The sequence below is a fragment of the Phaseolus vulgaris genome, chromosome 11, assembly GCF_051622355.1.
Source record: "Phaseolus vulgaris cultivar YP4 chromosome 11, ASM5162235v1, whole genome shotgun sequence".
NCBI lineage: Eukaryota > Viridiplantae > Streptophyta > Magnoliopsida > Fabales > Fabaceae > Phaseolus > Phaseolus vulgaris.
In genome coordinates, this window is record NC_143508.1 from 38037055 (window position 1) to 38063314 (window position 26260).

The window sequence follows — 26260 nt, forward strand, 5'->3', positions numbered from 1 at the left end:
TAAATAAACAGTTCAGTTAAAAAAATACTGAAAGTAATTTAAAAAAACAAAAAATCGCTTAATTATCATTTTGTTTTATTGTTTATTTATTTAAATACGTTTTATTCTTCTATTAATAAAAGGTTCAAATTCCTTAAACTGAAAAGCATGAAATAAGATTAATTAAAAAAATCAATAAATAAATAGTCCCGAAATTAAAAATATGAAACTTAAATAAAACCACAATAAATTTAATAATGGAGTGATTTATTCAGTCTCAAGATCTCTTTCAACTACTCTTTCAGTACGGGTGGCAAATGGGCCCGCTGTTGGTTTGTCAATTGTGTGGGTCATATTGATGGACTGACCTGTCATTTCTAATTTTTTTTAATTTATTTATTTTTATAATTTTTTTAAAATTTATTTACTTAATTATAATAATTAATATCATATTTTGATAATAAAAACATAAGAAAAAATAATTAAAGTAAATTAAATTGTAATATTTTAATGATTTTTTTAATACTTTAACAAAATAAAATAAATATAAAAAATACTTTAATAAATAAAATGATCTATAAATGATTTATCTCGTTTAAATGATGGTGGTGTATCTGAACCATTTTGTCATCACGTCTACATGAAGCTTAGTTAGTGAATTTAATATCATCTTTTTTTTCCTATAAATTAATGGAGTTTGGATTCTTGAATATTGAAAGCAAAATTCATCCTATCTCCCTTCAATTTAAAGCCATAGAATATATAGAAAACCAAGCATGTCTAGACTATCCTCATCATCACTTCCTGTTTTCCCGCAGGATGCCAAACCCAGACACACTGCAAACTTTCATCCTTCCATTTGGGGTGATTATTTCCTTTCCTATGATTCTAGTTTCCATGTAAGTGTACTAAATTTATCAATTAATTGTAGTATTTCATGGTAATTATATTCACATCAAATTTCATAAAAGAAATACATTCATTACAATAGTTTATTAACTTTATGTATATATGGTGTGAAATTGTTTGCATCCTAACTTATTACTTATTTCTGTCAAAATAAATACAACGTTTCTTATGTCGAAGTTTTCATAATTACATGCAGGAAGATGATAGCGACATGAAACAAGTTCCACTATTGAAAGAATATGTGAGGAAGATTATTGTCTCTCTTGTTGATAACAATTTCCTTTTCAAATTGAACTTCATCAACTCAGTCCAACGTTTGGGTGTTTCTTATCATTTTGAACATGAAATTGATGAAGCATTGCATCAAATCTATGAGATTTCAACAAAGGAGAATAATATAGTAAGTTATGATGATGATCTTCATCATCTCGCTTTGCTCTTTCGCTTGCTTAGACAACAAGGATATCGTATTTCATCAGGTATGATCTTGCCATGTTCATCTTTAATTCCTCATCTGTGTTTACACTTTTCATTATATCACTGTTTCTTGTTATCAACAAAAAATAAAATAAAGTATTTAAGAAAAAATTCAACTCTACTTATTTTTCGTCGTTAAACAAAATTAATACATCTATACTACATGTTTCCATTTGTAGAACTGATTTCAGGAACATATTAAAATTGCACATTACACTACAGCTGTGTTATGTAGTCAAGTTTAGAGGAAAAGATAAGTCCAAACCAATTTGTAAACTTTTATTGAATTTAAATTTAGAAATTTTTATTGCAAAACCTAAACAAAAATTACTTCATCAAAATTAAGTTGATTTGAAACATACTATTATGGTGCATATTTACATTTTAAAATAGAAAACTATAAGAAGGTGAGTAAAAATGTCTATCATAATGCTTATAAAGAAATTTATTCAAAAAAACCTTAGATGGCTTTGGAAGATATTTTCATCTTGTATAGCATCTAAGTATAGTGATCATATATTTAAATATGTATCTTGAAATTTAACATGTTATTATTTACTTAAAAAACAGATGTATTTTGCAAATTCAAGGACCAAGAAGGAAAATTCAAGGAAAGCATTCTGAATGATATAGAAGGAATGTTAAGCTTGTGTGAAGCAACCCAATTAAGCTTCCATGGAGAAGAGATACTGCAAGAAGCATACAGTTTTACTCTCACTCAGTTAACTGAGTCATTAACCACCAAATTAAGTCCCTTTCTTTCTGGGTTATTGCACCATAGCTTAGGACAATCACTTCGCAAGGGAATGCCTAGGTTAGAATCAAGATATTATATATCATTCTACCAAGAAGATCCCTCACATGATGAACGTTTGCTAACCTTTGCAAAACTAGATTTTAATATGTTACAGAAGCTCCATCAAAAAGAAGTCAGCAATGACACCAAGTAATATTTTCCTACAAAAGTAACATTTTATTATCATTAATGATAAATAAATAAATAAATCCAAGTATACGACTCCTCTGAGAAATTAATTTGGGATTTTTTTGTACAGGTGGTGGGTTAAAGATTTGAATGTCTCCACAAATTTTCCTTTTGCACGAGATAGGATTGTGGAAGGTTACTTTTGGGTTGTTGGTGTCTATTATGAACCACAATATTTTATTGCTAGAAGAATACTGATGAAAGTAATAGCCATAACATCCATCATTGATGATGTGTATGATGCCTATGGAACCATTGATGAGATAGAGATTTTCACCGATGCAATAGAAAGGTAAAAATATCCATATACATTAAAAAAAATTATTAAATAAAAATTAATTTTAAAATATAACAATAATTAATTATTATATTGAATAAATTACATATTATTATAAAAATTAAAAATATTGTTAATATCTAAAATAATTTATACTATTAATAAATAAGTTTTTAATTAGTATCTAATTAGTTATTAAAATTTTAATTACCAACTTTATAATTAAAATAATTGGTAGTTAAAATTTTAATAAATAATTAAATATTAATTCAAAAATTAGTTATAAATTTTATTAATAATTATAAATTATTTTACATATTAATATTTTTTTTCTTTAAAATAATATATAGTGTAGTTAATATAATAATGAATTATTTTTTTATAAATTTATTTTTATTTAATAATTTTTTTTAATAATATATTAGTATTTTTTAATTTTATTCTTTAAATAAAATTAAAGTAACTTTCTAATGATTAGCAGGTGGGATATCTCCTCATTGGTTGATCTACCGGAATATATGAAATTATGTTATAAGGCACTTTTGGATATCTTTGAAGAAACAGAGCAGGAGTTGAGAAATCAAGGAAAAGAAAACTTCGTGAAGTATGCTAAAAATGAAGTATGGTTATTTTTTTTTTTAAATTGTTACTTTTAAAATTTCTTTTTTCAATAGGAAATATCAAACTAAATAAAATTGCATATTAGATTCCTTAGATTTGGTCATAACATTTTTTGCATTTGAAATCTCGAGTAATTTTTTATTTTCTCATAAATAATTTTCAATGATTAGAAGAATTAAGAAAATAGTCTTTTATTATGTACAATTAAAAATTTCACAATGTTAGAATTAAATTATAATTTTGTACGAGTTTGGTTATAGCTCATTCATATTAAATCTCTTAAGGTATGTAGTTTTTGAAAGATTCTAACACTAGTACCATGTTTGACCTATGAACTTATTTAAAAAAAAATATAAGTCTTTAAAAGGTTAAAGGATTTATTGGATTTTGACCAAATAGATCCATTGGTGATTAGTTTTTTTTTCTTTTATCTATATATGTATTATATATATAATATAATATGCATATAATATAACATAATAAATTAATTATTTGAAAAATTATTTTTATGAAGTTCTTAAAATAGACGAGTTTTATTTTTAAATAATATTGTAATTTTGATATTTTTATGTAAGTCGTCAAATATATTACTTTTATACATTATAGTTTTTTTAATATAATAGGAAAATATTATTTATATTTATTTAAATAGGTTGATATGCTAGGTTTAAAAGATTATTCAAGCTCACCTATTTATGGTAAAGGTCCATTCTAGATTTTGTATAGAACACATTCCTATATATAGAGAACAGACATTTTCAATGGGTAACCTAATATGTTGATCCCTGATAATGTAGAAAAAATTATTGTCACTGACAAAAATAACAGAGAAAAGATTATATATTTGTGTTTTTAATTTATACATAATTTGACAACCCATTTTTTTCTTACATCCATATAACAATAACATGTTTTAATATTATTATTTTAATATTTTTTTTATAAATTTACTTTTTATTATATATATACTTTTAAAAATAATCAGGAGTTGCGTGTTTTTCTTTTTAATTATAGGTGAAACGATTGGTCCAAGCCTACCGTACTGAGTCAAGATGGTTTCATCAGAACCACACACCAACAGTAGAGGAGTACATGGAAGTTGCAACTATGTCATGTGGTTTTGCTTTGTTGATAACTGTATCTTTCTTGGGCATGGAAGATACTGCAGAGGAGTTCCTCATATGGGCAACCAGTGAACCAAAAACTATTGTAGCTGCTTCAACTATTTGCAGAATCATGGATGACATTGTTGGAACTGAGGTATATATTAGACACCCTTTTCCATTTTTTTTAATTATGAAGATTGATAAAAAGTATGTTTAAAAGAAGTAATAAGATTGTTCTTATTCATATGTTCAATACTACTAGGTTATATATGTATGGAACACAAACACATTTTGTTTTCAACATGGATGGAAAACCTTTAATTCACCATAGATTCAATAATTCCTCTAATTTTTGAAAGGTAGAGAACAAGATTACACAATACTTTTTTATTAAATATGTTTTGGTACCACATCAATTATCAGACGCTGTTTTTATAGTACGAGAAAATCATCAAATAGAAATCATTTTTTAGATACCAAAATAATTAGTTGCAACAGTAACTAAATTAATGACCATTTTAAAAACTAAAAAAAAATTCTAAATTAGTTTCTATTATCGTTAAATGGTTTCTAAATTGGTATCTAATTAATAGCAAATGTTTTAACTACCAATTATTTTGATTCTAAATTTGGTAGAAAAACCTTGGTTGCTAATTAGATATGAATTTAGAAACTATTTAACAATAATAAATTTTTTTTTTATTTAGTTCCTAAAATGGTCTCTAATTTAGTTACTATAGCAACTAATTATTTTTTATCTCTAAAATTGGTTTCTATTTCATGATTTTCTGGTAGTGTATATGTCAATAATTTTTAGTTTTTAAAATAATATTTAATTTGGTCAATCTAAAATTAATTATTTATTATTTTTAAAATTAGTTTTTATCTAATATTTTTTTAATGATTTTTCAAAAATAAAAATCCTATTTAAGTCAAAATTTCTTTGGATTTAGTTATTTGTGTGATATTTATGTAGTTTGAACATGAAAGAGGACACGTTGTCTCAAGCCTTGATTGCTATATGAAGCAATATAATAGCTCAAAGGAAAATGCCATTAAAGAACTGCTTAAGATGGTGGAGAGTAGTTGGAAGGACATTAATGAAGAATGCCTTAATCCTACTCAAGTACCAATGAAGTTTCTCATGCGTGTTGTGAACCTTGCACGAATGATGGACGTACTTTACAAAGAACAAGATAGTTATACACATTCAGGAGGAATATTGAAGGATTATATCAATACTTTACTAGTTCATAAGGTGCCCATATAAATAAACTGAACGCTTATTTCTTTTATACATGTATGCATTGTTGATCTATTTCTTCAATTTCTATAATATTACCTCATGATTTATCGTGAGCTAAATAATTATCATTTTTAAAAAATATCAATAAAAAATAAATAATCTGAATATTTTGTTTTGGTAAGTAAAATAGATCCTATCATTACTATTTAAACATAAAACAATATGTTTTGATGGATACATAAAAATAATTAATCAAAATTATTTCATAAAAACACACATTACTAATGGAGGAAACGTGTCTTCAATGTGAAAAGGCTTAATTATCTTTTTTATCTCTATATTTATTGAGTCAAAAAGCCAATTTCTATCTAGTGATTTTTAAAAAAAATCTTTTTAAAAATTAAGCAATTTAATCAATTTTATTAAATTGATATGAATGACGTTAAGTGGTGATGATGTGAGATACAAAATGATATTATTATGCACATAGACTATGCAATTAGGTACACATGGGATACATCATATATATGCAATTTTTTTATGTGGAAATTATGTGTTTTTGGTGAACTTTTAAGGAGAATAAAATTAGGGAAATGAGATTAAAGGTTGTAGTGCAAACAATGATTGCATGATTTGGATGGTTGTAATAGGAATTTTGGTGGTTTTCACTATGGTGTTGGTGTTGTAAAGACGATTCCTTGTGCAAGGTTATCTAGAGCAGTAAGTCACTGTTATGATCTTACCTCTGCATTAGGATGGAATGGTTTACCATAGTCTTAGCTTTGCGCTTACGACCATTGAATCTTATGACTAACTGAATTGGGTTCAAAAATATGAAATCACCTCCTGGTCTCATTCATGCTCTATGGACAATCAATGGTCGTTCCTTATCATTGAGCATTAAGCACACTACTAGCACTACAAAAAAACGTTGTATATGGTGACAATGATTTTCGTATAAAGTGTCACAATATACGCGTGTGACGGTTTCTCAAACCGCCATAGAACTGCCGCCACAAAGTTTAATATGACGGTCTTACACTACTCGTCGCAACACCCATCACTTTAACACTTTGTTTAAAGTGGCGGATTTTATATGTAATTAGTGTCAATTTAATTCATTGAAAAGAATTTCAGCGTCATTATATAGGGTATAATGTGACGTTTTTAGCTATCAGTATTATAATAAAATTGTAAAAATAATACGGTAGTTTCAATTGACGTAATTTTAATTCTAAATAAATGAAATTTAGCCACCACTTTTTTATAATCTGGTTTGCATAATTAAACTAAACATAATATATTTTCATAATAAAAAAATAAAATACTAATAAAATGAAATACTATATAAAATTATAAGCATCCATTAATTGCATTGAAAATTAAAACACACATAATTGTTCAAAAGTTGATACATAATTGAAAATTAAAACACAAATAATTGTTCAAGAGTTGATACATAATTTAAAATTAAAACACACATAATTGTTCAAAAGTTGATACATAATTTAAAATTAAAACACACATAATTGTTCATCCCTAATCAGTTTTGCTTCCAACACTTGATCATATTACTTGATTAGGTGATGGAGCACCACTTCCAATATCTGATGCCTAAAATAAATAATTTTAAGTGTTTATAATTATAAAATAAAATACACCAATAAATATTTAAATATTAATACCTCATTGATGGATGCATTAACCAATTTAGCTCTCATTGCAACAAAATGTTTTGGAACATCTTTTCTCCAAACAATATATGCAAGCAAACAATATATCATCATCAAAACATCAAACATTTCAGACCACCAATGAATCTTATCAGACCATCAATCAAACAATTTCAAATCAACAATGAAACTCCAATATCAGATCGGCGAAAAATGGGGGTAACGAGCAATAAACAACATATGACTTGGTCATATAGATACAGGTCAAGATGTGCATATCTAAAATATTACATACATCAAATGCAGGGAATGTGTAGAAAATTATATAGGCAGATAATAAAGTGATCTCCTAAAAAGTGATCTCATTCAGCCTTCCTGATCCACGATGAGACTACCTGCAAAGTGAATAGCATGATAAATAAGATAATAAGTTAATAAAATATAAATGTAAGATTTGTGATTAATAGGAATGTCATCAAGATAATACTGCAAGTGGTTAAATAAATATCATGATGTAAATTAAGAAAACTAAATTTAAAGAAACAAATATATAGAAGAATTTGGTAACATAAAATAAGAATTTTATACCCGTAAGCACAAGAAATTAAAACTTTAATTATTGCAAAAATGCGAATTTTTTGTTTAAGTTTTGTCATTAGTCAAAGTTCTCAAATCGTCCATAAACTTGATACCAATTGATAAGAACCCAAGAACTTGGAACCCATCCTCAAAATAGTAAGAGTTTGTCAGCATCTTTTCTTATACAAGTAGCATGGCTAAGTCATTAAGTATACATATATGGTAATGATAGAAATATGCACGTAAATTGAATTCTTCGCCAAATCCTTGGTTTCTGGAAGTTTAATCTACGTATTTCCAAGTTTTTCATGGAGTTTCCTGACAAAATATAATCCAAAACTACATATAACATAACAAAATTGTGCCACTTTATAATGAAATAATAATTTGACAGCTATTACAAAATAGAATAGAGATGAAAAAAAAAAACAGAGATGAACAAAAGAGTAAACTGAAGACAAAGGATATGAGAATGAATATCTCTTTTTTCTTATTATTAAAATAAAAACAAATGGTCTGAATATATACAAGTAGTACACTCATTCTAGGTTTAACTAAAGAGGAAAAGAATCAATAATTATGTACCGTCCCGTACCCGGGCGTTGACTAAGTCAAAGTCAAAGTCAACGCGAGGCGTCGCCTAGCTGGAGAGACGTCAAGAGGAAACGTCGCCAAGGCAAGGCGTCGCCTAGGTGAAGGCGTCGCCTCGCTGGAGAGACGCCAAGAGGAAGCGTCGCCAAGGCAGGGCGTCGCCTAAGTAAGGGCGTCGCCCAACCAAGGTGTCGCCAGATCAAACAGCGCTAAAGTAAGGCAATCACGGTGTGGTTCCCCGATACCCATGGGTAGGAAAGACCATGGAGGGAGCGACGCCGTGGGAAGGCCTCAGGTCCCAATAGCACGGAACAGTAATAGTACCAGTGAAGGGCAGCCTGACTCGTGAAGTGCTCCTGCCGCCCCAGAGACGCCTGTGGGGCAGATACGACTCAAGAGGAAAGTCACGCCCAGGGCAACCGGGTGCAGAGTACAAAAGGAAGGCAGATACGCTCTCAAAGTAAGTGACTAGATACTTGGGGGCATGAGTTGGCACCCAAAAAGTCACCCCTAGCGCAGTAGCACTCCCAGCAGGAGGACTCACACGTAGAAACGTCCCCAGGTGGGCAGGAGCGCCCCCGGATGGGGTCATGGCGTCGTGAGGCCCTCCACGTGTACGACAGCCATGCCAGAATAGAAACACCTTTCAGTCAGGTGCCAGGTAATTAAAAGTCATTCAATACAGTTTCCCTTTTTAGCATTCAGGTACTATAATGGCTCCCGAGCGTTTCAACGTCTTAAATGCGCTACGTTTTCTAATTAAGCGCTTTAATGAGTGCGTTACGTTTGTGATTAAAAGCGCTTTAAGATGCTTTAAATGCTTGGGTAGTTTAAATAGCGCGGAGAATGTTGGAACTTTCGGCAAATTGACCAGAGAACTCTCTAGTTGCTTGTTCGTGCTTCAAGGTTACGTACAAGTGACTGGGGAATATTTTTCCCTGAAGGAGACAACACACACATATACACAGTTCTTTTACCACCTTCAGAGTGCCATACGCGGTGCTCAGACACGTAGGTGGACAGTTTTTGGTGTTTCTTGCTGGCTGACTTGAGCGTCGGAGTGTACACGGCCGCTAGGGCGCCTTTTTGTCCTCTTTTTTGCAGGAATCCACGGGCAACCAGTAGGAAGGAGTCCCTAGCTGACGGTTGAGGTCGCGCACGAAGACGTCCCGGTCAACCGGACGGAACATTTGGCGCCCACCGTGGGGCCGATATAAAACATCAGTCCCATCACAAGTTCGAGAAAATCTACCAAGTTACAGTAACGTTGAAGGAGGTTGGGGTGACAATGGCCCCCACCAGACGAAGAGCAGCACACGCAGCCCCAGCAGACCTATCCATGCAACAAGTCCTGGAAATAATGAGGGGGCTGCAGCAGGACATGGCGGATTCGAAAATGGAGCAGGAACGCATGCAGGCAGACCTTGACGCCTCGCATGAGCGGAACGAAGAGCTCCACCGTGCGAATGAGGAGTTGCGCCAGGGCCTGAGAAACGATAGGAGACGACCTGGGCAAGACGAGATGGAGAACCATTCCCCACCAAGGGAGTTTTCCACTCCTTTCTCGCAGGAGATCCTAGACGCAGCGATCCCAAACACGTTCGCGGGACCCAAGGTGATCTTCACCGGGATGGAGGACCCAGAGACGCACCTGGCTGCATTTCACACGCAGATGGTCCTGATAGGCGGTTCTGATGCTGCCAAGTGCAAGCTCTTCATGAGCACCCTGACCGGGATGGCTATGGACTGGTTTATTAGCCTCCCAGAAGGTCATATCACATCTTTCCGCCAATTGTCGCGATTGTTCCGAGAACAGTACTTAGCCAACAAGGCCCCGCCGCCGGTCTCCTATGATCTGTTCGACGTAAAACAGTATCAGGGAGAGACCCTGAAGGAGTATATCAATCGCTTTGGGGCCCAGGTCGTGAAGGTTGGCACGACAGAGGAGCCTATGATTGTGTACGCATTTGTAAAAGGCGTGTGTCCCGGCCCCTTCGGAGAATCCATCATCCGTAATCGCCCTAGGACATTCGCTGAGTTACGGCGCAGGGCGGTAGAGCATATTGCATCGGAAGGGGAGGTCTGTGTGAAGCGCACCAGCGCCGTGCCCTCACGCTCGAGGGGACCGGCGCGTGTTCAACCCGTCAGAGTCAATGAGACCACGACGGGGAGAAAGAAGCCAGAGGCGAGACGCCCCTACGAGGCCAGAAAGCCCCAGCCCCGGGGTCCAGCAGGAGGCGAACGCCCCGCCAGAGAAAGAGCAACACCGGCGAGGTACAACTTCGTGGTCGAGTTGAAGGATTTAATCGCCGTGCCCAATATAGCTGAGAGGTTGAGGCGACCGGCGAAGACCGACAAGGTGTTAGGGCCCCGTAAAGACTCTTGGTGCGAATTCCGCGAGGCTTTCGGGCACCAAATCGATAATTACCTGTCGTTGGGTTACCAGCTAGATGAGCTGGTGAGGACTGGGTTTTTGAAAGATTATGTTGCAGATACCACAACGACCGCCACCTTGCCACCACCGGCAGAGGAGCCAGCACACGAGATGCCAGTGCTTGGCGAGGTCCACACTATTGCTGGAGGTTTTTCCGGCGGAGGACCCACCGCCTCCCAGCGGAAGAAATACGTGAGGGGGGTGAATTCAGTCGAAGAGAGGCTCTCGGGGGAGCCTTGGGAGTCAGATATTGTGTTCACGAGAAGAGACCTCCGGGATGTGATACCCCACGACAACGACCCCGTTGTCATCTCAGTCGTCACAGCTGGAAGGAAGGTCCACAGAGTGCTCGTTGACCAAGGGAGCTCGGCAGACGTCATGTTTCTGTCGACCTTTAATAAGTTACGGCTGTCCCCTGATCTGTTGAGTCCCTATACTGGGTGCCTGTATGGGTTCGGGGATAACCAGGTAGAAGTCCGGGGGTACCTGGAGTTGAGAACTACGTTCACAGACGGAGAGGCCTCCCGCACCGAGAGCATCCGGTACCTCGTCGTGAACGCTAATTCCGCCTACAATATATTGCTGGGTCGACCGGCGTTAAATCGTCTGAGCGCGGTGTCCTCCACCCGTCACATGAAGATGAAGCTATCGGACCTCAGTGGTCGGGTGATAGTCATCAGGTCAGACCAGGAGGAGGCGAGGAAATGCTATGAAAACAGCCTGAAAACGAAGAGAGGCGTATTCATGGTGTATGAGCGTCCGCCAAGCGTGGACGCGGCGATGATTGAGGCGACGCCCGCTGGGCTGACGCCTGAAGAGGCCATAGCGGAGAGGGCGACGCCCGAAGCAGATGTGCCAATGGAGGAAGGCCCAGACGCCGCGGCGCTCGCGAAAGAGGCGGCGCCCGTCGAAGATGATAGCAGGGAACAGCCTGCGGCTAACGCCATAGAAAGGGAGATTGGCGGCAAAACTTTCAAATTAGGAAGTTCGCTAAGCCCAGAAGAACAGGAGGGGGTGGCAGGAGTGATTTCACGCCACCTGGATGCCTTCGCATGGTCTGCATCGGATATGCTAGGCATCGACCCCGATTTCCTGTGTCACCACCTCAGCATGGACGCCACGGTCCGCCCCGTGCGTCAGAGAAGGAGGAAGTTCAATGAGGAACGACAACAGGTGGTGAAAGACGAAACGCAGAAGCTGCTGAGCGCTGGCCACATCAGGGAGATTCAGTACCCTGAGTGACTCGCCAACGTCGTCTTGGTGAAAAAGGCGAACGGAAAGTGGAGGATGTGCGTCGACTTCACGGACCTGAATAAGGCATGCCCAAAGGACTCGTATTCGTTGCCCAGCATCGACGCCTTAGTAGACAGTGCGTCCGGCAGCAAGGTGCTAAGTTTCTTGGACGCCTTTTCAGGGTACAACCAAATTAAGATGCACCCAAGAGACGAGAGCAAGACTGCATTCATGACCGAGACATGCAGTTACTGCTATAAGGTGATGCCCTTCGGGCTGAAAAATGCGGGAGCCATATACCAGAGACTAATGGACAAAGTCCTGGCGCCAATGCTTGGGAGGAACGTGTATGCTTATGTAGACGACATGGTGGTGGCGTCGCAAAGTAGGGTGCAGCACATGGCAGACCTGGAAGAGCTGTTCCACACAATATCCAAGTACCGCCTCAAGTTGAACCCCGAGAAGTGTGTTTTCGGGGTAGAGGCCGGTAAGTTCTTGGGTTTTCTGCTCACCGAGAGGGGGATAGAGGCGAACCCCGACAAATGCGCGACTATTATCGCCATGCGGAGCCCGACATCGGTTAAGGAGGTGCAACAGTTGACGGGGCGGATGGCGGCGCTCTCGAGGTTGGTTTCCGCCGGAGGAGAAAAGGGGCACCCATACTTCTAGTGCCTCAAGAGAAACAGTCGCTTTGCATGGACTGATGAATGCGAAGCGACTTTCATTAAACTGAAGGAGTACCTGGCGACGCCACCGGTCCTCCGCAAGCTGGTAACGGGCGTGCCCCTCCGGTTGTATTTTACTGTAACAAAGCGGGCCATCAGTTCTGTGTTGGTCCAAGAGCAGGACCAGAGTCAGAAGCCCATCTACTTCGTAAGTAAGGCCTTACAGGGGGCTGAGACGAGGTACCAAGCACTAGAGAAGGCGGCGCTGGCGGTAGTGTTCTCTGCTAGGAGGCTCCGTCATTACTTCCACAGTTTTACGGTGGTGGTGATGACCAATCTCCCTAAACAAAAAGTGCTGCAGAAACCCGATGTGGCAGGAAGAATGGTACGCTGGGAAGTGGAACTGTCAGAATTCGACATCCAGTACGAGCCTAGGGGATCCCTTAAGGGGCAGGTGTACGCAGATTTTGTAGCAGAACTTTCGCCCGGAGGTGAGCAAGAGGTGGAAGCGGGTTCGCAGTGGCTGCTCTCGGTTGATGGCTCTCCAAACCAACAGGGGAGCGGTGCCAGAATAGTTTTGGAGGGACCCGACGGCATACTGATCGAGCAGGCCTTGCGTTTTGCCTTCAAGGCAAGTAACAATCAGGCATAATATGAAGCCCTGATAGCAGGAATGCTCTTGGCCAAGGAGATGGGTGCACAGAACCTCCTGGTGAAGAGCGACTCTCAGTTGATTATGGGACAGGTGTCGGGTGAGTTCCAGGCGAAGGACCCACAGATGGCAGCGTATCTAAAATACGTCCATTTGTTGAGGGGGGCGTTCAACGCTCTTGAGTTGATACACGTCCCGAGGGAGCAGAATGCCAGAGCTGACTTGCTCGCAAAGCTGGCCAGCTCAGGCAAGGGGGGTAGACAGAGGACAGTGATCCAGGAAACCCTCAAAGCTTCGCGTCGTTTCGTGGAAGACAACAGGGTGGATGTCCTCCAGATTTATACATCAAGGGGAAGGCCGAGGAGTCATTCCTCTTTGACCCAAGATACGCAGAGGGCGCCCCGCATCAGCATATACGCGGGTGTGCCTGAAGAAGAGCAGATGCAGGTTTGCGTTTTGTCCAGGGGAGACACCTGGATGACGCCCTATAAACGATACCTGGCGGATGGGGCTCTTCCAGTGGACCCTGAAGAGGGTAAAAAAGTCAAAAGAAATGCCGCAAGGTATACTTTGGTGGATGGGGTGCTGTTCAGGCACGGTTTCACTCACCCTATCCTAACATGCGTCAGTGGCGATGAGTGCACCAGGATAATGGCGGAGCTACACGAAGGCATCTGTGGAAGCCATGTGGGAGGAAGGTCCTTAGCCTCCAAGGTAATACGCGCAGGTTTCTTCTGGCCAACAGTGAAAGAGGATTGCGCACGGCACGCCCAGCGGTGTAAGCAATGCCAAAAGCACGCCGACTGGCACAAGGCGCCGCCAGAAGAGTTGCGGTCCATATACAGCCCGTGGCCTTTTCATACATGGGGAATTGACATCCTGGGCCCTTTCCCACTGGCAATCAGGCAAATGAAGTATCTGATCGTCGCCATCGAATACTTCACTAAGTGGATAGAGGCAGAGCCCGTGGCACAGATCACTGCGCATAAGGTACAGCATTTCGTGTGGAGAAACATTGTGTGTCGCTTCGGCGTACCTAGGCGCCTGATATCTGACAACGGGACCCAGTTTGCCAGCCAGCAGTTGAGAAATCTGTGTGCTGAAGTAGGGATCAAACAGGTGTTTGCATCAGTTGAGCACCCCCAGACTAATGGGCAGGTAGAATCGGCAAACAGAGTTCTGCTGAGGGGGTTAAAAAGAAGGTTGGAGAAAGCCAAAGGGGCCTGGGCGGAAGAGGTGCCAAGGATTGTATGGGCATATCACACCACGCCCCAATCCTCTACTATGGAGACGCCTTTCAGTTTGGTATACGGGTCGGATGCAATGATTCTAGTAGAAATACATGAAAGCTCACCACGTTTTCAAAACTTTGTGGTGGAGGAGTCCAATGAAGAGAGGCGGGTAAACCTCGATCTGCTAGAGGAGGCCAGGGAAAAAGCTAGAATAAAAGCTGAAGCGATGAAGAGAAGAGTAGAGCGGCAATATAGCTCTAAGGTAAAGCCGCGACAGTTTCAGGTGGGCGACCTAGTGATGAGGAAAGCCCACCCATACGAGTTGGAGAATAAGCTGTCCCCCAAGTGGACTGGACCCTTCAGGGTGACTGAGGCTAAGGGCAATGGTTCGTACAGCCTGGAGACCTTAGATGGAGGCCCTATCCCGCGCAGTTGGAATGCAGCCAACTTAAAATTTTATTTCAGTTGACTTATGTAAGCAGTATGTAACAATTTAGTTGAAGGGGACGCTCTTTTTCCCTTTCGGGGGTTTTTTAACGAGGTCACCCTAATAAAAGGAAAAACCAGTTGAGAAAAAGAAGTGCCTTGGTTTTCAGCCTTTATCTTTCCTTGTCAGAAGTAATGTGACGCGTCGCCCAGACCTTGGCGTCGTCAAGAAAGAAGGCGTCGCCCAGGTCATGGCGTCGCCCAGAAAGAAGGCGTCACCTAAGATAAGGGCGTCGCCCTGAGCAGGCGTCGCCTAAGTTAAGTGAAGGCATGCATCGTTGGAAGAACGAGACGAAAAGAAAGCGTGCAGTACACGAAGCATATGCAAAGTAAAGTAGCGTTACAAAAATCAAGTATGACATTGAAAAATTGTTGTTACAAGCAATGTTCAGTACAATGGGAACAACACAAACGCTACAAATCATGAAAAAACACGAACAGGCCATTTCTCAGCGCTCATCAGAGTCATCACTGGAGGAAGGCGAAGCCTCTTTTCCAGCTCGCAGCGCTCGAGTAAGTCGTGTCCTCTTTTCTTGGTTTAGCTTCGAACCTGCACCAGGGAAAAAGACGTGTTAGAGACACCATGAAGGAAGACAGGCGCAGTTAGAAAGCAACGAGGGTCGAGTTTCCTGAGGCAGTGGTTCTTACGTATGTACTTCTCAAGAGTCCCAGCGTTGAACTCCAGGCTGATCACCGTAGCAGAGTCAAAACCTCCCGCCTCAGCAAGAATCCGGCAAGCTATTTGATCACTTGGAGCTAGATTCTTGAGGGGTTTGGCTTTGATGACCTTTTCCTCTCTCACCCAATACAGCGGAAACCCATCCAGAGCGTCGGGGACAAGGTCAGTACGACAGATCTTGAAGAACCGGCCTTTCCACCCGGTGAACGAGCTCTGGAAGGGTGTGAAGAGAACTCTCCCGGGAACATTACTGAGAGTTACCCAGAGGTTGTGTCTCTGCCTCTTCACCTCAAAGAAGTGAAGAAAGAGGTCAACCGAGGGTGCACAACCCAGAAACCCGAAGAGAATGTCGAAGGCTTTGACAAAGGCCCAGCTGTTGGGGTATAATTGAGCCGGAGCGACGTTGATCTCCGTCAGCAGTTCCTTCTCGAACCAGGAGAAGGGTAAGCGCACCCCGATGGTCTTGAACACCACCTGGTAAAAGTAAAAGAAAGGGACCCCGTCGTTGGCCCGTTCGTCCCCACATACCGGCTCCCCTAGAGTGCAAGGGAGCACAGCGATGTCGTCGTCATGCCTCCTCGCAAAGGCCCGGTGGTCATAGGAACATGAGTCTCCTTTGTGCTCCCGTATGGCCCTGGTAGAGAGTAAGCATGAACACTCGTCAAGAAGTTCATTCGAAGCCCAAGGGTACAAGTCCTTGGGACGAACTTTGGAGGAAGCAGCGTGAGATGACATTCTTTAACAAGATTAGGACTGCCAGAAATGCAAGAGTTGAGTGAGGGGAGCGAAGACTAGAGCAACCCTTCGACAGAGAAGAAAGGGTGCAAGAAGAAAGGGTGCAAGAAGGAAGGGTGCAAGAAGAAAGGGTGCAAGAAGGAAGGGTGCAAGAAGAAAGAACGCAAGTAGGTTATGAAGAGTGAGAAAATGATGAAGATAGTTCCAGAGCTTGAAGAGTTAAATAAAGCGGTTAGAGCGCCAAACGACGAGAATGGATGCACCGCACGATTGATACACGTGGCAGAAGATGAAAGGATGACGCTGGCACCACTAGTTTAAATCAGAAAACGTCGTATCAGCAGAATATCCAGTGGTACGATGCGCCGTCGAAAGTGGGTCAGGGGTACAGCAGGAGTCAGAAAATGGAATGACTAGATGTCCCATCAACCATACAAGCAGCGCCACGTGGATCAAGTCGAATGACGGAACGTCCCATCAGCTATACAAGGAGCGCCACGTGGAGGGCACAGACAAAGCTTTGGGCTTTTCGCTGCCATCAGGCATCGACCAAGGCAAGAATCAGAGTCAATGTCGAAGTAAAGGTAGCGCCCGAGGCGTCGCCCGGAAGGATGTGAAGGGCGACACCAACGTGAGACGTCACGGGCATCGCCAACCCAAATATCAACTGGCGTCGCTTTCCCGATACCCACAGGTAGGAAAGACTGTGGAGGGAGACGAAAGTGAAGGAAGCAGAGTTAGTTACTGGCGTTGTTTCCCCGATACCCACAGGTAGGAAAGACTGTGGAGGGAGACGAGACCGCCAAACGCCAGCAAATCACTGGCAGGGCGTTCCCCGATACCCACAGGTAGGAAAGACTGTGGAGGGAGACGAAATCAAAGAAGGCAAAGCTAGACACAGGCGTCGCCTCCCCGATGCCCACAGGTAGGAGAGACTGTGGAGGGAGACGAGACCGCCAAACGCCAGCAAATCACTGGCAGGGCGTTCCCCGATACCTATGGGAAGGAAAGACCATGGAGGGAACAGACCCCCCTCCATAGCACTCAGCGTTTTAGACACCCGGGGACGATACGGTGCTGCTGTAGCAGGCCTCTCCTTAGGCGTGGGCGCCGAGCGTTGAGGATCAGAGAAAGGACCTTTCGGTATCAGAGACGTCCCGTGGACGATGTGGCGTCACTAAGTGAGCCTCTTCATGGGCGTGAGGGTTGACGTGCAACCTTTCCCAATCATACAAAATCGCCCAACAAAGTGAAAGAAATGGGCGAAACACAGATAAAATAGTCGAAGCGCGTGAAGGGAAAAGATGAGAATGAGATCGCATAAGCAGAATCGTATGTGGCAAGAACATAAAGGCAATCATACGAACATCCCAAATCAGTAATAAGAGTACGGATAGCTCAAAGAATTACAAGTTTTAACAGATAAAGTCAAAAATGAAGGAAAGGTATAAAGCAGTTAAGCGTAAAGCTGAAGGTGGCGGTTGAGAGGCAGCGGTTCAGTCATCCACGTCCATGGGCACGACCTTCCCGTCGACGACATGATGCAAGGGGTCGCAGTTCGAAAGGTTGATGCCAGGATTCTCGCAGGACGCCTGGGTCAGGGCCTCTTGGAACCCCTCCTCGAAAGTACCCGCCATCTCCTGGATAAGAGACTTTTTCTCCTTCTCCAGCTCCTCAATGGCAGCATCTCCAGAGGTCACCTGCTTCTCCAAAGCCTCTTTCTCCACGCGAAGCCGGCTAACCTCGACCTGTAGTTTGTCGTAGTCAGCTCGGAGAAGGTCCATAGCTTTGGTCTGGGTGGCCATTTCCCCCTCCATCCGCTCCATCTTGGCAGCCTGTTTGCAGCAACGGTCCTTCAGGTCCTTTTGAGTTTCCGCATCCGCTTTGACCAATTCCTGAAGACCCGTTACCTGTACTTGGAGAGCAACCTCCCGAGTGTAGAAGCCAGCCTGGAGCTCCAATGCCTCTGCCAGTTGCCTCTCTGTTTTTGCTTTGGACTCTTGTATTTGTTTCAGGGAAGTTTGATAGGCTTCGTTCTGGCGACCCAGGGTCCTCATTTCCTCTTCCAGGGTAGTTGCCTTTGTCTCCAAGGCCTGGAGAGTTTGAGCTTGCAAGACCGCGTTTCTGGCCTGGGAGCGCCATTCAAGAGCCACCGCCAAGAAGGCCCCCAAGTAGAAAGGCATGCCTTCCCTCCTGTCGGTACCCTCTGGCATAGTCCCACCACTGAAACCCCTCATCAGATGCATGATTGGAGGAGGGATGGCGATGAAATCGGGGGCGGCAGCGTCGGGAGCCGGAGAAGCAGTGGTTTCTGGCGGCGGTGGAGGCGGGGCAGACTCGGCGCCTTCGCCCTTTTCCTCTTGGAGTGTCAGGGGAGGGAGTGAGGTTGCACTCGGAGGGTTGTCCATGAAGGGGTTCCCCCTCTGCGGCGACGTCTCTACCAGAAGAGGAACCCGCGCGGATTTTCTTCTTCTGAAGGGTGCCACGCCTTCTGAGTCCTCATCATCTGATAGGATCTCCAAAACCCTTTTTCCCTTGTCAAGAGGGGTTGGAGCCGGTGACGATGCTGCAGCTAGGGGAACGGCGGCGATAGGCGGAGGAGAGTTGGGAATTGGAAGCGTTTCAGGACCAGGCGGAGATGACGGAGGCGGGTTAGAGGGAGCTTCAGCAGTGAGGGGAGGTGGCGGCGACATGGTCGGTGGGGAAACAGGATCGGCAGCAGGGGTGGAGGAGGCGCCCGCCCTGGCGGCGCATGCCTCCTTCATTGCCTTCGCCAGCATCATTCTCTTGGAAACACCCATCACCGATCCTACATCAAGACAGGCCAAACAGCAAGGGTTAGTACTAAAGCAGCTAGGCGGATTCACGATACATGAAAAGACGTGAAATGCAAGTAACACTGTACGGCGTAAAATGAGCATAATAGTATGGGGAAACAAACACTCGATGGCAGGCTGTTCACAGCAAGAAAGATGAGGGAAGAGCCCCTTACCAAAATAGGTTGTCAGGGCGTGAGCATTGTACTCGTTAGAGACCAGCTTCAAGGTATCAAAGACGATCCCCAACCCCGCCAAGGCTTTGCTTACCTCCCTATCGGCGGGAGATAGCTCCTCCAGGGTTTTGGCCCTGAGCAATTTAGGGCGCTCCGTCCAGTACAGGGGGAAGCCATCCAAAGCTGTAGGATCGTGCTTGGCGCTGTACACCTTGAAGAATTTCCCTTTCCAGTTTTTATAAGAATTCTGGAAAAGGGATAGGAGGATCCTGCCTGCGATCCCGGAAAAGCTTACCCAGAAGCTTTTCCCCTGTTTCTTCACCTCAAAGAAATGCAGGAAGATGTCTACAGAAGAGGGAATGCCCAGGTGTACCGCCCTGGTAGTCGGGAGTGATGACGTGGCATCCTGCTACAGTATAGGCGTGTTGGCAAGGCGCCAGGCTGGCAGAAGGGAAAGAAGTCGGGGGGCTCGTGAAGCCGCCAGTTGTTAAGTTGGCGTGTTCCGATCTCCAGCATATCAGAATAGGCGATCACCAGGTTAAAGATGAAGTCGCCAAATGATAACCCAGGCGACCAAGCAGTTGGAGATCGCCGGAGAAAGCACATCGCCGAAGATGAAGGAGAAGCAAATTATGAAGGCGGCCGGCGAGACCACAGGGAAGGTGTATGAAGGCCCCTAACTCGCCAGTTCCAGTAGAGATCGCACTCCCAAGTTAGCTATGCACTGGGCAGTACCATGCATGAGTAACTTAGCCAAAATGAGAGTAGAAGCAGCGCCAAGTCAATGAGGCTCCAGATGATGGCACGTGTACGACTGGATGCGAGCCACGTGTCCAGGTCTGTAACTGTCAGGAGAGAGAAAACAACCAGGTATATAAGAGTTCTCAACAAACTTTCTGAGGTACGCACGTTCAGTTTATACTCTTTACGCTTGCGAGTTGTAGAGCTGACTGTGAGAGAGGATTTGCACGGTTCTTGTTCTCTTAGTATTTGGTGATTCGGTCACTGACTTGAGCGTTGGAGTGCGATCGGCCGCAGCGGCGCCGCTCTGTTTCTTTGCAGGTTCTTGAGGTGGATCTCGAAGAGGAACGGAGGTGAGAAGCGGTGCGCACGTCGATCCTTTGACGAGGCAGTTTCCAGCGTTCCGGTCAACAGGCAGGATCACCTCAAAGAAATGCAGGAAGATGTCTACAGAAGGGGGAATGCCCAGGTATCCACAAAGAATTTGAAAGCCCCTCACGAATGCCCAGCTGTTGGGATGAAGCTGGGCGGGGGCAGTGTTGATTTCAGTAAGAAGCTCTCGTTCGAAGGGAGTGAACGGGAGAGGCACTCCTACGCGCTTGAACACGGTCTGGTACATGAAGAAAAAGGGTTTCCCCTTTCTAGGTCTGTCGTCCAAACAAACAGGTTCCCCAGGCCTGCCAGGACGGACGGAAATGTGGGCGTCGTGGGTGCGGCAGAAGGCGTTAAAATTGTACAAATGAGGATCCCCCCGGTGAGCTTCCAGGTCCTGGAAGGAAGTCAGGCTGGTGCACTCACTCAGGAGCTCGTCGGGGGCCCAGGGGTAGAAGGCTTTGTAGTTGGACTCGGGGGTCGTGGGAGAAGGATCAGGCTCCGCGTTCGTGCGTGTCATGGTGAAAATAGATAGCTGGAGAAAGAAGAGAAGAAAAAGGGTTTAGCAAGTTTCGCCATGGCAAGAAGGGGAAAGAACCCCAGGAAGCGTCACCCTCGCGAGAAAAATCAGAGGAGGAAGAAGAAGCGGAGAAATGCAGTAATAACGAGAATAACAACAGTCCCAGGCAGTTCAATGAATCCTATAATGCGATGAAAGGGAAGAGTCGCGAATGCTCGAGATCGTACCTTTGTTGTTGGAGTGGAGGCAGTAGACGAGCGCAGCAAGGAGAGAATCGCGATTGCAGAAGAGATTGTGAAGGCGATGAACAATGTGGAGTTGCAGAGCGGATGAATGTAACAGTAGGGTAAGCGCGGGGTTTGGAGTAAGTTAAACGTTACATCTCGCAACTCGAGAGGCGCTAACCTAAGGCCGTGGGATCGCGCCACGCGTCAGAGGATCAATTACCCAAGGGAAACGCAAAGGTCCCTGGAGGATGGCCGCGCGATGGGCCACGTGGCGCGCGATCAAGGGTAGCCCAAAAGGTATTATCATCCTCATTTCAGGGGATGTCCAATCAGTCATTAAGAGTGCCCCTGTGGTTCAGAAAATGTCACGTCAGTAATTCGAAAAATTGCTGAGTCAGCAGGGAATGGCACGTCACCGGGAGGGCACGTGGACAACGTAGGCGAGGTTTTAGTCTTTACGTGAAGACAAGTCTTCAGCTTAAGACTGGGGGGCTTGTGTACCGTCCCGTACCCGGGCGTTGACTAAGTCAAAGTCAAAGTCAACGCGAGGCGTCGCCTAGCTGGAGAGACGCCAAGAGGAAACGTCGCCAAGGCAAGGCGTCGCCTAGGTGAAGGCGTCGCCTCGCTGGAGAGACGCCAAGAGGAAGCGTCGCCAAGGCAGGGCGTCGCCTAAGTAAGGGCGTCGCCCAACCAAGGTGTCGCCAGATCAAACAGCGCTAAAGTAAGGCAATCGCGGTGTGGTTCCCCGATACCCATGGGTAGGAAAGACCATGGAGGGGGCGACGCCGTGGGAAGGCCCCAAACCCTGGATAACCAGGGAACAGTAATAAAGAGGAGAGAAAGGTGGCTTCAAGGCCATAGTAACAACACCCGTGCAGGGCAGCCTGACTCGTGAAGTACCCCTGCCGCCCCAGAGATGCCTTTGGGACAGATACGACTCAATAGGAAGGTCACGCCCAGGGTAGCTGGGTGCAGGGTACAAGAGGAAGGCAGATACGCTCTCAAAGTGAGTGACTAGATGATTGGGGGCATGAGTTGGCCCCCAAAAAGTCACCCCTAGCGCAGTAGCACTCCCAGGCAGGAGGACTCACACGTAGAAACGTCCCCAAATGTGCAGAAGTGCCCCCAGATGGGGTCATGGCGTCGTGAGGTCCTCCACGTGTACGACAGCCAGGTCAGAATAGAAACACCCTTTAGTCAGGTGCCAGGTAATTAAGTCATTCAATACAGTTTCCGTTTCGAGCGTTCGGGTACTATAATGGCTCCCAAGCGTTTCAACGTCTTAAATGCGCTACGTTTTCTAATTAAACGCTTTAATGAGCACGTTACGTTTGTGATTAAAAGCGCTTTAAGGTGCTTTAAATGCTTGGGTAGTTTAAATAGCGCGGAGAATGTTGGGAACGAGGGGGGGAACTTTTGGCAAATTTCGGAGAAACTCTCTAGTTGCTTGCTGGAGCCTTGAGGTTACGCACAAGGGACTAGGGAACGATTTTTGCTAGAAGGAGAAATACACACTACACACAGTTTCCTTTTTACCACCTTCAGAGTGCGACACGCGGTGCTCAGATACGGAGGTGCCCAGTTTTGGTGTTTCTTGCTGGCTGACTTGAGCGTCGGAGTGCAAACGGCCGCTAGGGCGCCCCTTTGTCCTCTTTTTGCAGGAATCCACAGGCAACCCGTGGGAAGGAGTCCCTAGCTGACAGTTGAGGTCGCGCACGAAGGCGTCCCGGTCAACCGGACGGAACATTTGGCGCCCACCGTGGGGCCGATATAAAACATCAGTCCCATCACAAGTTCGAGAAAATCTACCAAGTGGCAGTAACATTGGAGGAGGTTGGAGTGACAATGGCCCCAACCAGACGAGGTTCAGCACGCGCAGCCCCAGCAAAACTGTCCATGCAACAGGTCCTGGAGATAATGAGGGGGCTACAGCAGGATATGGCGGAGTCGAAGCTGGAACAAGAACACAAGCAGGCAGATCTCGACGCCTCGCATGAGAGGAATGAAGAGCTCCACCGCGTAAATGAGGAGTTGCGCCAGGGCCTGAGAAATAATCGGGGGCAACATGGACATGACGAGATGGAGAACCATTCCCCACCAAGGGAGTTTTCCACTCCCATCTCGCAGGAGATTCTAGATGCAGTGATCCCGAACACATTCGCGGGGCCCAAGGTGATCTTCACTGGGATGGAGGACCCAGAGACGCACCTTGCTGCATTTCACACACAGATGGTCCTGGTAGGCGGTTCCGACGCTGCCAAGTGCAAGCTCTTTATGAGCACCCTGACAGGGATGGCTATGGACTGGTTCATCAGCCTCCCGGACGGTCATATCACATCTTTCCCCCAATTGTCACGATTGTTCAGGGAACAATACTTAGCAAACAAGGCCCCGCCGCCGGTCTCCTACGATTTGTTTGATGTGAAGCAGTATCAAGGGGAGACCCTGAAGGAGTACATCAATCGCTTCGGGGCCCAGGTCGTGAAGGTTGGTACGACAGAGGAGCCTATGATCGTGTACGCGTTCGTGAAAGGCATATGCCCCGGTCCTTTTGGAGAGTCTATCATTCGTAACCGCCCTAGGACTTTCGCTGAGCTACGGCGTCGGGCGGTAGAACACATTGCTTCTGAAGGGGAGGTGTGCGTGAAGCGCACCAGCGTCGTGCCCTCACGCCCGAGGGGACCGGCGCGAGCTCAACCCGTCAGGGTTAATGAGACCACGACGGGAAGAAAGAAGCCCGATGCGAGACGCCCCTACGAGGCCAGAAAGCCCTAGCCCCGGGGTCCAGCGGGGGGCGATCGCCCGGCCAGAGAAAGAGCGAGACCAGCAAGGTACAACTTTGTGGTGGAGCTGAAGGACCTGATCGCCGTGCCTAATATAGCTGAGAGGCTGAGGCGACCGGCGAAGACTGACAAGGTGTTAGGGCCTCGCAAAGACTCTTGGTGCGAGTTCCACGAGGCCTTCGGGCACCATATTGATAACTGCCTGTCGTTGGGTTACCAGCTAGATGAGCTGGTGAAAACTGGATTTTTGAAGGATTATGTAGCGGAGCCCACAACGACCGCCACCTTGTCGCCGTCGGCGGAAGACCCAGCACACGAGACGCCGGTTCTCGGCGAGGTTCACACCATAGCTGGAGGTTTTTCCGGCGGTGGTCCCACCGCCGCCCAGTGGAAGAAATACGCGAGGGGGGGTTAACTCAATCGAAGAAAGACTCTCGGGTGAGCCCTGGGAGTCAGACCTCGTATTCACAAGAGGGGACCTCCGAGACGTGGTGCCGCACGACAATGACCCCGTTGTCATTTCGGTAGGCACAGCGGGAAGAAAGGTGCATCGAGTTCTTGTCGACCAGGGAAGCTCGGCGGACGTCATGTGCTTGTCGACATTTAATAAGTTACGGTTGTCCCCCGACCTGTTGAGGCCCTACACGGGGTGCCTGTATGGGTTTGCGGATAACCAGGTGGAAGTCCGAGGTTACCTGGAGTTGAGGACTACGTTCACGGATGGAGAGGCCTCGCGTACCGAACACATCCGGTACCTGGTCGTGAACGCCAACTCCGCCTACAATATTTTGCTGGGCAGGCCGGCGTTAAACCGTTTGAACGCGGTGTCCTCCACACGCCACATGAAGATGAAGCTGCCGGACCTCAGTGGTAAGGTGATAGTCATCAGGTCAGACCAGGAGGAGGCGAGGAAATGCTATGAGAACAGCCTGAAAACGAAGAGAGGCGTTTTCATGGTATATGAACGTCCGCCAGGCGCGGACACGACGATGATTGAGGCGACGCCCGCGGGGTCGACGCCTCTTGAGGCCATACCGGCGAGGGCGACGCCCGAAGCAGACGCACCCATGGAGGAAGGTCCTAGCGACGCGGTGCCCATGCAAGAGGCGGCGACCGTCGAGGATGATAGCAGGGAACAGCCAGCGACCAACGCCGTAGAAAGGGAGATTGGCGGCAAGACATTCAAGCTAGGAAGTTTGCTGAGCCCGGAAGAACAGGAAGGGGTAGCAGAAGTGATTTCGCGCCACCTGGATGCCTTCGCATGGTCCGCCTCGGATATGCCCGGTATCAACCCTGATTTCCTGTGTCACCACCTCAGCATGGATGCCACGGTCCGCCCCGTGCGCCAGAGAAGGAGAGAGTTCAATGAAGAGAGACAGCAGGTGGTGAAGGACGAAATGCAGAAGCTGTTGAAGGCTGGCCACATCAGGGAGATTCAATACCCTGAGTGGCTTGCCAATGTCGTCCTGGTGAAAAAGGCGAATGGAAAGTGGAGGATGTGCGTGGACTTCACAGACTTGAATAAGGCGTGCCCTGATCCTGCCTGTTGACCGGAACGCTGGAAACTGCCTCGTCAAAGGATCGACGTGCGCACCGCTTCGAACCTCCGTTCCTCTTTGAGATCCACCTCAAGAACCTGCAAAGAAACAGAGCGGCGCCGCTGCGGCCAATCGCACCCCAACGCTCAAGTCAGTGATGGTATCACCAAATACTAAGAGAACAAGAACCGTGCAAATCCTCTCTCACAGTCAGCTATATCACTCGCAAGCGTAAAGAGTGTAAACTGAACGTGCGTACCTCAGAAAGTTTGTTGAGAACTCTTATATACCTGGCTGTTTTCTCTCTCCTGGCAGTTACAGACCTGGACACGTGGCTAGCATCCAGTCGTACACGTGCCATCATCTGGAGCCTCCTTGACTTGGCGCTGCTTCTACTCTCATTTTGGCTAAGTTACTTATGCATGGTACTGCCCAGTGCATAGCTAACTTGGGAGTGCGATCTCTACTGGAACTGGCGAGTTAGGGTGTCCTCATACACCTTCCCTGTGGTCTCGCCGGCCGCCTTCA

General features: G+C 45.0%; 1 protein-coding gene across 2 annotated transcripts; it reads left to right on the forward strand.

Annotated features, from left to right (window-relative positions):
- Positions 1-586: 586 nt before the first annotated feature.
- On the forward strand, positions 587-5651 carry LOC137832702 ((-)-germacrene D synthase). 2 transcript variants are annotated; one of them, XM_068641019.2, is made up of 7 exons: positions 587-878; positions 1085-1367; positions 1936-2311; positions 2421-2642; positions 3109-3247; positions 4263-4508; positions 5331-5651. In XM_068641019.2, the coding sequence occupies exons 1-7, from the start codon at positions 756-758 to the stop codon at positions 5622-5624; spliced, it is 1683 nt and encodes a 560-aa protein (XP_068497120.1). In that variant the 5' UTR covers positions 587-755; the 3' UTR covers positions 5625-5651. The 2 variants fall into 2 exon arrangements, with proteins under 2 accessions (XP_068497120.1, XP_068497112.1); XM_068641011.2 differs by having other exon boundaries at positions 677-878; positions 3106-3247.
- The last annotated feature ends 20609 nt before the right edge of the window (positions 5652-26260 follow it).